Consider the following 14,210-nt stretch of genomic DNA (forward strand, 5'->3'; position numbering starts at 1 on the left):
CTTCATTTTCATCCCTAACATCACTAGGGGCTGTATGTTCCTCAATATACCATACCATACCAACTTTATTTGTTAAGCACTTTACAACAACCAAAGTTGACCAAAGTGCTGTACATAAAAATATAGAAAAATATACATAAACATATGTACAATTAATAACCATACAATAAAAACAAAGTAACAAATACAATCAAGTAAATAAAATCGAGTAAATAAAATCGAGTAAATAAAATCGACCTCTCACTAGGTGTTAAAAGCCACAGAGAAAAGATGGGTTTTAAAAACAGATAAAGAAGAGGCCTGCTTTACATGCAAAGGCAGATCATTCCATAGTCTAGGGGCAGACACAGCAAAGGCACGGTCCCCTCTGAGCTTACGCTTAGTTTTAGGCACAATCAGGAGCAGCTGATCATCTGACCTGAGAGCGCGGACGGGTTTATAAGAGTGTAGAAGCTCAGAGAGGTATGGCGGAGCAAGACCATTTAAAGATTTAAAAGCAAATAACAGAATTTTAAAATGGATCCTAAATTGAATAGGCAGCCAATGTAATGAAGCTAAAATAGGGGAAATGTGCTCATGTTTACGTGTGCCTGTTAAAAGACGTGCTGCTGCATTTTGTACCATCTGGAGACGGGTGATGGAGGACCCACTAACCCCCACATATAGGGAATTACAATAGTCCAGCCGTGTAGTTACAAAGGCGTGGATTGCAGTTTCAAAATGTTGTCTTGACAGAATTGGCTTTATTTTGGCCAGCTGCCTCAAATGAAAGAAGTTTGATTTGACAACAGCTTTGATGTGACTGTCAAATTTAAGCTCAGGGTCCACTTTAACTCCTAGATTTGTAATGTTAGATTTAATATAGGGTGCCAAGGAGCCCAGATCTACAGGCGGGGTCCCAGTTGTGCCTCCAAAAACCATCACTTCTGTTTTTTTATCATTAAAATTTAAAAAGTTCAGAGCCATCCAGGCCTTTATGTCGTCGAGACAATTGAGTAGTTGTCCAACAGAGTTATCATTTTTCTTTTTAAGGGGTACATAAATCTGACTGTCATCTGCATAACAGTGGAATGAAAAGCCGTACTTTCTAAGTATGGAACCAAGTGGAAGCAAATACAAAGAGAAAAGTAGAGGGCCGAGGATATTCAGACTAGTGATAGACCCTTATGGGTTTTCAAGGGCTGATTCGAAACTATTACATTTGGTCCCCTCAGTAGTGCATATGTGATACCAGCTGTACATTCACATACATAAACAAACACATTTCAGACTGTATGTGTGTGGCACTCTCACCTCATCTAGTGAACCGTTCTCCACCCTGAATCTCCCAGCTCTCTGTATGGCTCCGTCTGCATCACTGGAGATGAGCTGAAGAGACACAAAGAGGCACCATGAATGTGAGATCACTCTGAATCGCCAGGAGGAGATGACATAATACAGCTTGCATAATACAACTGCAAACAGTATATTTACAGTGGGGTCTAAGAGTCTGAGACCACACTGAAAATCTGGGAATAAAATTTTTATTTAAACCTGAAAATAAACTGAAAACGTAAAAAAAAAAAAAAGAAATTAAGAAATGTTCGGACATTAAATGAATAAAGAATATATACAGTTTTGTGCTATTTTAGGCCACTAGTCAAATTCAAACAAATCTGTGACATTCACAATGTTAACTCCATTGTATGAAAGGTAAAATTGTTTTGCTTCCATTGAAGCACACAAGATGCTCTTTGGAACTTTCACAAATCATGATGGGATAACGTGGTCCATCAGGTTTTTCAAAAACGTGTTGTGTCCATGCCACTCTGAATATTCACTCTTTTAATTATTACACTCACTGAAATTATTATGCTGATAATATAATTTATTATATTATCCATCCATCCATCGTCAACCGCTTATCCTGTGTACAGGGTCGCGGGGGGCTGGAGCCTATCCCAGCTAACATCATATATAATTTAATATAATTTAGAAAATGTATTCATTTTGAACAATGAAAACCAGAAGTGTTTTCACTGCACTTTTGGGCCCCATTGTGTGTACATCACTGCAAAAAAAGGTTACCTGCAACTGTTACCATAAGAAGCTATTTCTAGATTAATTAGTTTTGTTAGTGTAACCTAATGTATCCATTCAATTATGATAAATAACATTTTTAAAATGAATCAAACAGTCAATTTGATTTTAATTTGAAGCATATGTTTAGGTTAACATTTTTTAAGTGTCCTGCATGTATTCACTCAAGTTTCTCATCCTATGGAATCTATTGAATTGTCTTCAATTATGTTTAAAAATGGCCAAGACATGTTTGGAAGAGATAAACAAGATATGTTTATTAAAAGACCAAGAACAAAAGAGAGACAGAGAAAAAGGCAGCATGTGACCAATCTGCAGAACCATAAACTCAACACTTACACAGATGATTTTGTTTACATGAAGCCCTTCAATATCAATGCAGAGCCAGCTGCTCACATAATCAGAGACCAATTACAGGCAAGTGATCTCTGTTTGGTGATTTCTGTTTATCCCTTGATCTCTCTCTATGTATGTATGTGTGTGTGTGTGTTTGTGTGTGTGTGTGTTTGGCAAGTTACCATGTATACAATGGAATCTGTAACTGAAGTCATTTTAGTTAAAGCCAATCTGCACAAAGTCAATATGTGCCTGTGTGTGGGACAATCACTTGTACCTGACATGATGTAATCTCGTCTTTGCAGTAAAATTGCAACATCCCCCAGACGGAACATTGTTAGTTGCTAGGCAACAGAACACAGAACCTCTCCCATTTCCTTTTTCTTCAGTCACCTTGTTTTCCTCACATTTCTCCCACCTTTTTGCTCCACCTGTTGGTGTGTCTCCCTCTCTTTCTCTTCCTTTTCAGACTGCAGGTGCACTGCAACTACAAAGACTGGCTGTAAGCATGTGAGATAGCTGTTCAATTACTGTAGTGTGTGTGTGCGTGTGTGTAGGTGAGGGGGGCAGATTTGTGTGGTTTACAAGGACATTTTGTAGGTTTCAAACAAGGGGATTATGCTAGAACTGTGGTTTATGAGGACATTTCTAGTGTCCACATAATTTAAATCACTTAAAAAATATACTAAACAGAAGAGGCACTGACGCCATGCAAGAAACGGACGTGTGAGCGTTCAGCACTGCGCACTTTGCAAAATTTGTAATTATTTTCATGTTATAACCTGGTGAAATTTGATACACCAAGTTACACATTTGCTCTTTGAGGTAAAACATGGCAAAGAAGTCAAAATCCTGGGGCTCTGGAGACATTAAAAGACACATATGTGTTCAGGATGAAAGCCCCTACAGGCCTACAGACAGGGGACTCGATTTGGTTGGCGCGGCAGGAGAGAAGATCCAGCGTCAACTGTCCAACATGTCGGTGATGCTGACGAAGGTTCTTGCTGACTTGGAGGATCTCGCTGTAAAACGTCGAGATAATTACAAGAGTGGCAGCTGTTGAGAAATGAGTCGATTATCTGGAGTCATCGGATACGATTTATCTGCTAATCCGCCTGCGACCAAAGTTGATTTGGAACATATTTTTGAAAAGCTTAAAGATTTTGAGAATATAAGCCGCAGAAATAATGTCTCAATTGTTGGAATTACGGAGCACGAGGAGGGCAGTGATATGGTGAAATTCCTAGACAAGCTCTTCCCGAGTCTGCTCGACATAACAGGCCATAAAATGGAAATCGAGCAAGCTCACAGATTCCCAGCTCAGAGATCTGCTAAGCCTCGATCAATCCTGGTCAAATTTCTGAGATCATCCGATAAATATCTCATGTTGTGCCAGGCGAGGAGCAAGGAAATCTTTCTTGGAAGAATCACAATATTTTCTCGTTCCCAGACTTTGCAAATTCAACAAGAGAGAAACGCGAACGGTTCAAGGAATGTAAGAAACTCTTACATCAGTAGTATTATACATGCAGAAGAATTGAAATGGCATGATTTGAATCTAGGAAAAACCCAACCTTGCTAACCTGTTGACACCCCCTTTTTGAGCACAAACCATGAAAATGACATACCTGAACTTAAATGGTTGTCTTTACTAGACCCTTTGGAGTATGGACACAGTTGTAGTATATTTTGAAAGAAGACACTATGGGCTTTATTTCCCAAGTTTTAGAATTAATATACAGTATGTTCATAAGTTAGAGAAGCTGAATTTTATAGTAATGGAAATATTTTGTTATAAGTTTATATGGAATCATTAAAAAATGGAAAGCTTCCACCAACCATGACACAAGCCCGGATCAGTCTAATCTTAAGCAAGGACAAAGACCCAAACGAGTGTAAAAACTACCATCCAATTTCCCTGATCCAGTTAGATGTAAAACATTTTGTTTTACATCTAAAAATTCTGGCTAACCGATTAAGTAAAGTTATGACATCTCTTATACATATAGATCAGGTGGGGTTTTTTCCAATTCGTAGCTCTTCTGATAAAATTAGGCATCTCATCAATATCATGTGGTCAGTAGCGAATTATCAATCTCCGGTTGCTGCCATCTCACTTGATGCCAAAAAGGCATTTCATATGGTTGCATGGGATTATCTTTTTAAGATTTTGGAAATATACGGGTTCGGGAGTACTTTTGGTTGGATTAAGTTACTTTATAGACACCCCATAGTGTACAAACAAATGTATCTCTGGATAGGGGCACCAGGCAGGATTGCCATCTTTCCCCTTTATTGTTCTGTCGCAGTAGCAGCCACGATAAGAAAGGAGGTGATTGCAGGAGGTGTGGTGCATAAGCTTCTGCTTTACACAGATTATATTTTATTATTTGTCTCTGACTCTACTAGATCTATGCCTTGCCTCCACAGAATTATTAATTCCTTTTCCAAGTTCTCAGGATACAAAGTCAATTCGTCTAAATCCGAAGCTTTGGCTCTGACAGCATACTGTCCAGAAAAGGCCTTCTAGCTTGGTGCTTTCCAGTGAACCAAACAAGTTAATTTTGATCCCTTAAAAAAAGGTTTTCGAATGATGTGGACAGGAGGGCTTCATTACATTTATCGATGATTGGGAAGGTTAATGTTATTATAATATAATATAATATAATATATTATAATTAATGTATATTCCAAAATTCAACTAGCTGTTACAGTCTCTCCCTGTAGATGTCCCCCTCTCTTATTTCAAGCAATTTGATAGCATAGCAAAGTTCCCATAAGCGTCCCATGTTAAATTTAAATAAGTTACATAGGCCGACTGACAAAGGTGGGTTAGGCCTACCCAAGATTTTGATTTATTATTATGCATTGGGTCTCAGACATTTGGCTCAATGGTTGTTTCCACCTGAGAGATCCACTCCCTGGTTTTGTATATAAAAGGAAGGTTTTTGGGGGTGTGTTAGGATCCAGGAGTTTTGGTTGAAAGTTCAGAGTCTTTTGTATGATGTATTGGGCACTCGGCTCTCGTTTTGCCCCAGACTCTGGTGATGGGGCAGTCATCCACGTCGAGAATATAAAGAGTTGTATCCTAACTAGTGTCATGATCGCCAGACAGGTTCTTTTAAGGGGTTGGAGGTCGACTGGAGCACCCTAATTTCATGAGTGGTGCTCAGAAATGGGGAGGGTGGCGGCCTTTGAAGAAGGGTCATTTAGAAGGCTGGGTAAATCAGATTTGTTTATAGAGAAATGGGGGCAAATTCTTGACATTATTGGATGTGTGTGTGTATGTATATATATATATATATATATATATATATATATATATATATATATATATATATATATATATATACATTATTATTTTTTTTATATTTGTATTGTTATGTGTGTTGTCTATAATCATCTGTATATACTTTTATGTGACCACAGTGGTGTTTGTTGGGGGTTAGGGGTTGGGGATTGGGAGGTGTGGTTGTGGGGTTTAAATATTGTTTTGTACATGAGATATGTATTTACATTATTGCTCTATTGGGAGTCCTGAAAGCGGTTTAGTTGTTCATGTGGTAAATGGCATGAGGATAAAAAAGTGTTCTTGTGTCTGGATGTCCTGGCGCTAAGTGCTCTCAAGCGCCGGCTAGAGGGCAACAGTTCAAAGAGGGGTTGGGCAGGGTGTGTGTGGTCCAGAGTGATTCTACCTGCACATTTCCTCACTCTGGAGACATAGAGGTCTTGGAGGGTGGGCAGGTGGGGCACCAATAATCCTCTCAGCAGTCCTGACTGTCCGTTGTATATTCCTTCTGTCTGATTTGGTGGCTGAATCAAACCAGACATTTATAGATGTACACAGGACAAATTCAATGATGGCCGAGTATAACTGTCTCAGCAGCTCCAGTGGCAGGTTGTACTTCCTCAGCTGGAGAAGGAAGTACAACCTCAGCTGAGCCTTCTTGGGGGGAGGGGGGTTTCTCCTGAAGTCCTGTTTTGAGCGTGTTCAGCTCAAGGTTCTTGTGACCACACCAGACAGCCAACTGTTTAACCTCCTTTCTGTAAGCAAACTTGTCACCGTCATGGATGAGGCCGACGACTTTGGTGTCATCGGCAAACTTCAGGAGCTTGAGAGAGGGGTCCTTTGAAGTGCAGTCATTCGTGTACAGGGAGAAGAGGAGTGGAGAGAGAACGCATCCCTGAGGAGCACCAGTGCTAATAGCGAGGGTCCCTGATGTGAGTTTCCCCAGTCTCACAAGCTGCTGCCTATCTGTCAGAAAGCTGGTGATCCTCTGACAGATTGGGGTGGGCACGGAGAGCTGGGTCAATATGGTTGAGAGAAGATCAGGCATGATGGTATTGAAGGCTGAACTGAAGTCCTTAAACAGGATCCTTGCATAAGTCCCAGGTCTGTTGAGGAGTTGCAAGATATAATGCAGTTCCATGTTGACAGCATCATCCACAGACCTGTTTGCTCAGTAAGCAAACTGAAGGGGGTCAAGCAGGGGTCCAGTGATGTCCATCAGGTAGGCCAAAATCAGTCTATCAAACAACATTATGACCATTGACGTGAGAGCGACACACCTGTAGTCATTAAGTCATGTGATTTTATTTTGTCATGTGATCAGTGTGGGGGAGGGGTGTGAGACTGTGCTTTTCAAACCTGCAGTACATTCAGGTCCTTTAGGCCTCTCTACACAGATGCAGGATCATTGGCTGAAAACAAAAAAAATTATTTCAGCTTTTCAGAGTAGCTTCTTCTAGCCACTCTGATCTCCTTCGTCAGTGTGATTTGGCCTGATTATGCAAGATTTGATCCCCACTTCTGTAAGCATCCTCTTTGGCATGACGAAGCTGTCTGAGTTTTGCTGTAAATCATGGTTTATCGTTATTGAATGATAAAAATGTCTTAGTAAGGATCCTCACAGAAACTGATATATAATGTCACAGTATCTTTGAGCTCGTCCAGGTCTGTGGCTACAGCTTCAAAAAACTCCAATCAGTTCATTCAAAGCAGGCTTGTAGTTTCAGCTCTGCATCATTCGTCCATCTCTTTACAGTCCTTAATACAGGGTTGCAGTCCTTACTACAGCTTCCATATACAGTTTACTAAGATAAATGTTCGGTATAATATAGTAATATTATGCTATATTGTAAATATATAGTACTTATATGTAACTGTAACAGCGGGGCGTGGTCAAGCGCCCGTCCGGGAGAAAAGCGGTAAGGGCGCTCACACCTGAGCAAAATGATGATTAACTCCTGTGTCTGATTTCAGTAACATGAGGAGAGCGGCATAAAAGTGCAGCAGCGACGGAGCATGGGGACCCCGGACAACCCGTCCAAGAAAGACTGCTATACATATAAATATATTTAGTGAAAAAATAAAAAGCTTACCCCTTAAGCTGACGCCTGTTTCCGTCCCTTCCTTTGGCGGTTGTCACATTGGTGCAGAAACCCGGGAACACTTTTTTTTTAGTTATGGAACAAGATCGCCCCATAGAGTCCTCCCAGCTGGCGGAAATCCTCCAGTCCCTCGCTACTCTCCATCAAGGCCACCAACAATCCCTGCTTGAGCTCCGGCAGGCTCAAGATCGGCGGTTCTTCGAGATCATGCGGGCTCAGGCAGAGGACCGACTCGCTATCTGGAGCCTCCTCACCCAGGAGGCTGCGTCGGCCCCAGCCGCGACCCCGGACACCCACGCTACGCTGCCCCCGCCCACGTTACAGAAGATGAGGGTAGCAGATGATCCTGAGGCCTTCCTCGACTTGTTCGAGAAGACGGCTGAAATCTGGGGCTGGCCACCTGAACAGTGGGCAGCCCGTATAATTCCTCTCCTGTCCGGGGAAGCACAACTCGCGGCACAACAACTGCCGGCGACTAACCTCCTGGCTTACTCTGACCTGAAGAGGGCCATTCTGCAATAGGTTGGTCGGAGCCCGGAAGAGAATCGCCAGCTCTTCCGGAGCATGAAGCTTGAGAAGTCCGACCGCCCGTTTGCGTTTGCTCAACGGCTCCAGGACGCCTGTCGGCGGTGGCTGCTCGCGGGGGACCGCGACATCGAGGGAGTCATCGATCAGGTGGTACTGGAGCAATTCGCGCAACGACTGCCCAGGAGAACGGCGGAATGGGTCCAGTGCCACCGCCCGGCGTCGCTGGAGGCAGCTGTTCAGCTCGCGGAGGACCACTTGGCGGCGATACCGAGGGCGGATGAGCCCTCCCCCTCTCTCTCTCTCTCTCCCCTTCCCCTGTGTCTTCCCCTACTTCTCCCTCCCCCCCTGTTCCCTCTCGCTCTGCTCTCTCCCCAGGGCCCGTTCCTGCCCCACGCAGGCGTGGAGGATACACCAGGCCAACTTCCCGGCCGTGGGAGAACCCGCCTACCCCTTCCCCGTCCTTCAGCCGCTCTCCTCCTCAGGTGGTGGTGCCCGCCAGCACGGGTGCGGCCGTGGCGCCTGGGCCGGTCTGCTGGAGGTGCGGAGACCCGGACCACTTCCGGGATCAGTGTCCGCTGATGGAGGTGGGGACGGTGGTGCGGGTCTCCAATGTCCCGCAGGCTGCCCCCGGTCGGGCTGGAGCGTACCAGGTCCCGGTAAGGATCCAGGGGGTACATACCAAGCATTGATGGATACCGGCTGTAATCAGACCACCATCCACCAACCCGGGGCTTTGGGCACAGCTAAACGGGTGAGGGTGAGGTGTGTGCATGGGGATATTCACAAGTACCCCATGGTGACTTTGGCGATCAAATTCCGGGGAGAAAAACATAGTGTGGAGGCAGCGGTTAGTTCCTGCCTCACCCATCCGCTAATCTTGGGTACTGATTGGCCGAATTTTAGAAATGTATTAGAGGGAGTTTGTGCGGATGGGTCCTGCATGAAAGTGAAGAGGTGTGTGATGTGCGATGCTTTGGCAGGGGAGGCGGAGCCGGGGCCGTCCTCGGCTGCTCTGAGTGATGAGGGAAGGGGCGAGGGGGTCACCCCTCCTCTCAGGGAGTTCCCTGAGGGGGACTTCCCCTTGGAGCAGTTGCGGGATGAAACCCTTAAGCACGCTTTTGACCAAGTGAGAGAAATCGATGGTCAACAACTCCGGCCGGGTATCGCCATTTCATATCCGTATTTTTCAGTTATTAAAGATCGGTTGTACAGAGTGACGCAGGACGCTCAAACAAAGGAGGAGGTGACACAATTGTTGATTCCACGGAGCCGCCGGGAAATGGTTTTACAGGCGGCTCACTATAATCCTATGGCCGGTCACCTAGGGGAACGGAAAACACTTTTCCGTCTAATAGCCCGTTTCTATTGGCCGGGCATTGGCGGCGATGTCCGCAGGTGGTGTGCGGCGTGCCGCGAATGTCAGCTGGTAAACCCACCGGCCACCCCAAAAGCGCCTTTGCGCCCCCTTCCATTGATCGAGGATCCCTTCGAGAGAATTGGAATGGACCTCGTCGGGCCATTAGAACGGACGTCACACGGACATCGCTTTGTGTTAGTCCTGGTGGATTACGCAACGCGGTATCCGGAAGCAGTGCCTCTGAGCAACATCTCAGCACGTAGTGTTGCCGGGGCACTCTTCAAGATAATCTCCCGGGTGGGGGTTCCGAAAGAAATCCTCACCGACCAAGGCACTACTTTTATGTCACGAACACTTTGCGAACTTTACGAACTATTGGGCATTAAGTCGATTCGCACTAGCGTGTACCATCCTCAGACGGATGGACTGGTGGAACGATTTAATAAAACACTCAAAAATATGATTCGTAAATTCGTGCATGAAGACGCTAGGAATTGGGATAAGTGGCTGGACCCCCTGTTATTCGCAGTACGAGAGGTTCCGCAAGCCTCCACGGGATTTTCCCCATTTGAGCTGCTGTACGGACGACGCCCACGCGGGGTCCTCAATGTCATCCGTGAAGCGTGGGAGGAGGGACCTTCTAATGCTAAAAATGAAATTCAATACGTTCTTGATCTTCGAGCAAAACTCCACACACTGGGGCAATTAACACAGGAGAATTTGCTCCAGGCTCAAGAACGCCAACGCCGGCTGTATGACAGGGGTGCTCAGCTACGGGAATTTGCACCAGGAGATAAAGTGCTTGTATTACTCCCAACATCGAGCTCGAAATTACTCGCCAAGTGGCAAGGACCCTTTGAGGTCACACAACGAGTAGGGGACCTCGATTATGAAGTTAAACGTACCGATAGAGGGGGCGCGCGTCAAATATATCACCTCAACCTCCTGAAATTGTGGAGGGAAGAGGCGGCCTCTGTGACGTTGGCAACGGTAGTTCCGGAGAGGGCGGAGCTCGGACAAAGCCTGCAATCCTAACACCCCGGTTCCTTGTGGAGACCACCTCTCACCACGCCAACTCGCAGAGGTTTCCGAACTACAAAAGGAGTTTGCAGATGTGTTCTCTCCTCTACCGGGCCGCACAGACATCATACAACACCACATCGAGACCGAGCCGGGCGTAGTGGTACGTTGCCACCCTTATCGCTTGCCCGAACATAAAAAGAAAATAGTTCGGGAAGAATTGGACGCGATGCTTGACATGGGAGTAATAGAAGAATCTCAGAGCGATTGGTCCAGCCCGGTCGTCCTTGCTCCCAAGAGCGACGGGTCTGTACGTTTCTGTGTGGATTATAGAAAAGTCAACGCGGTGTCTAAATTTGACGCGTACCCAATGCCCCGTGTTGATGAACTGCTCGATCGGTTAGGTACTGCTCGGTTTTATTCGACCTTGGATCTAACGAAGGGCTATTGGCAGATCCCCTTGACACCAATATCCCGTGAAAAAATGGCCTTCACCACGCCGTTCGGATTACACCAATTCGTGACGCATCCTTTCGGTTTGTTCGGGGCACCAGCCACATTTCAGCGACTCATGGATAGGATCCTCAGACCGCATACTGCTGCCTATCTAGATGATATCATCATTTATAGCAATGATTGGCAGCGGCACTTGCAACATCTGAGGGCCGTCCTGAGATCGCTGCGGCGGGCGGGGCTCACGGCAAACCCGAAAAAGTGCGCGGTTGGGCGTGTGGAGGTACGGTATCTGGGGTTCCACTTGGGTCATTGCCAGGTGCGTCCCCAAATTGACAAGACCGCAGTGATTGCGACTTGCCCTAGACCCAAGACCAAAAAGGGGGTGAGGCAGTTCCTGGGGCTGGCTGGCTATTACAGACGGTTTGTACCTAATTATTCGGATGTCACCAGCCCGCTGACTGACCTTACTAAAAAGGGGGCTCCAGATCCGGTCCAATGGTCGGGGCAGTGCCAACAGGCGTTTACACAGATTAAAGCTGCACTTTGTGGGGGGCCGCTTTTGCATGCACCTGACTTCTCTCTCCCTTTTGTTTTGCAGACGGACGCTTCAGACAGAGGGTTGGGGGCTGTACTTTCGCAGGTGGTGGAGGGAGAGGAGCGCCCGGTGCTGTACATTAGCCGGAAGCTCTCCTTGAGGGAGACTAAGTACAGCACCGTAGAGAAGGAGTGTCTGGCCATCAAGTGGGCGGTCCTCACCCTCCGATACTACCTGCTGGGGCAGGCCTTCACCCTCTGCTCGGATCATGCCCCACTGCAGTGGCTCCACCGCATGAAAGATACTAACGCCCGGATCACCCGTTGGTACCTGGCCCTCCAGCCTTTTAAGTTCAAGGTGGTCCACAGACCGGGGGTGCAGATGGCTGCCGCTGACTTCCTCTCCAGAAATGGGGGGGAGTGGTAGGCAGGCCGGATGACGCCCTGGCCTGAGTCGGGCGGTGGGGGTATGTGGCAGCGGGGGCGTGGTCAAGCGCCCGTCCGGGAGAGAAAAGCGGTAAGGGCGCTCACACCTGAGCTAAATGATGACTAACACCTGTGTCTGATTTCAGTAACATGAGGAGAGCGGCATAAAAGTGCAGGAGCGACGGAGCATGGGGACCCCGGACAACCCGTCCAAGAAAGACTGCTATACATATAAACATATTTAGTGAAAAAATAAAAAGCTTACCCCTTAAGCTGACACCTGTTTCCGTCCCTTCCTTTGGCGGTTGTCACAGTAACTTATATAGTACATAGGCATGTACCGAGTAATCCTCATAATCAATATATAAATGTTGTTTTAGAGTTCCTGGAAAACTAAAAATATTTACTTTTTTACATACTATATAATGTATATTTTTATTTCTTGTAAATACACAATCATGTTATTAAAACGTGATTAGAATCATTATAAAATGTACACGCTAACATAAGTAATATGTACATACAAATATAAATATACTGTATATACATAGACATGGAGAATGTTTTGAATTCAGGATGGTAGGACTACTGTTGGCTATCAGTGTTTTTAGAGTGCGGTAAAAAACTTCAGCCACACTAGTTAAGCCTGAGTAGTACATCAACTACAAACAGCCATTACACTCAGACACAGAGTGGTTGGTAAAATAATAAAGCCTTTTATGGATAAAAATGTCTTACTGTTTATAAATGGTTGTGGGAGGGGGTCAAAACCCTTGAGACATCATGACATTTGCCATTGACACATGCCTATGATATATAACATCCCCTCTAATGGATGTGCAGGCACACACCTCAGCAACCTACTTTAAAGCACAAATGTCTCATAAATACAGGATGTTTTGTTGGTATTTTGTGATGCTCTCACTTATACAAGACAATCAACAAAACTCAACAAATGTTTAAAACAGATAGAGAGAGAGTCAGTGCTATTGTGATCTGGGATATAACATTGATCTTTTCAGAGAGCTTCTGTTTGTGTTCTCAAGCCTCACACAATAGGGAGAGAGGGAGAGGGAGAGTGAGATGAGATGAGGAAAGGATCTGGAGGGGGACACAAATGGAGGAAGCACTGCAATTGAGGCTGAGAGAAATACAAAAGGAGACATTTCCATAATCTAAATCAGCCTACACTCTGGAACAGTGCTTTGGGTGAAATTGTGAAACTCTGAACAGTATACAATGAAGAGGCCATCAAACAAAAGCCAAGAGTTTAAATATCTTAAGAGTCATTTCTTTTTATAGGAGGAGGGGAAGGAAATTAATCATTGCACCAAAGTGCTACTCAACAAAGGTAAATTAATAACACATAATCTAAAATCTAAAGAAAAAACCCAGTTCACATAAAATGAGGTGTGCTATCTTTCTGAAAAAACACACACATAGAGACACACACACACATCAATACACACAGATGGCTATGGATAAATGCCAGAGGAGCTGCTACATATGCCCTTTTGGTGAGTGGTGGACCTTTTTCTGAAAGGTCAAAGGGCAGGGGTTGTAAGGGTGACATCAAACATGTGACATTTTGTGACATTGAGTGTTTTTTTATGTGTGTGTCGGTTTAGCCCACAAGGATGGTAAAACCAGAAATCACCTTTATGTGAGAAAATAGATTGATATTGTTATGTATACCCTGTCTTGTTCCACCGTTGCCCTTTTGTTTACCATTTTTGTCACTTTTGTACTCCTTAGTTTTCACTTTTGGCCCTTTTGTAGCTCCACTGTCTCCTTGTTAGCTTTCGTTCATTGTTTGCACCTGCCCTCATTTGTTTGCCTTTGGTTTCTGTTGATCACCTTGTTATCTTGTTTGAGTCCTGTTTGTTCATTGGCCCCTTTGTCCCACATTCTTGTATTTAAACCCAGTCTATTTGTTCAGTCTCTGTCTGTCGTTGTTTGTTGTTAGCCTGGTACGTGTTCCCTGCCCGAGTTCTCTGTTTGTTTTCATTGTGTTTAGTTTTCAGTTTTATGTTTTATTTCCCCATTGAGGGTTGTTCCTTTGTGTTTACTTGTTTGTTTATTT

The 14,210-nt window shown here is 44.9% G+C and overlaps 1 protein-coding gene across 5 annotated transcripts in view; it reads right to left on the reverse strand.

Moving 5' to 3' along the window:
- The window catches only part of LOC127636741 (GTPase-activating Rap/Ran-GAP domain-like protein 3), a 140,670-nt gene that overhangs the window by 79,835 nt on the left and 46,625 nt on the right, over nucleotides 1–14,210 (reverse strand). For all 5 annotated transcript variants that reach the window (XM_052117475.1, XM_052117448.1, XM_052117441.1 and 2 more), the window contains exon 3: nucleotides 1,294–1,368. In XM_052117475.1, the coding sequence (XP_051973435.1) occupies nucleotides 1,294–1,368 (75 nt within the window). The remainder of the gene's footprint in view (nucleotides 1–1,293; nucleotides 1,369–14,210) is intronic.

Source organism: Xyrauchen texanus, chromosome 4, assembly GCF_025860055.1.
Source record: "Xyrauchen texanus isolate HMW12.3.18 chromosome 4, RBS_HiC_50CHRs, whole genome shotgun sequence".
Classification (NCBI taxonomy): domain Eukaryota; kingdom Metazoa; phylum Chordata; class Actinopteri; order Cypriniformes; family Catostomidae; genus Xyrauchen; species Xyrauchen texanus.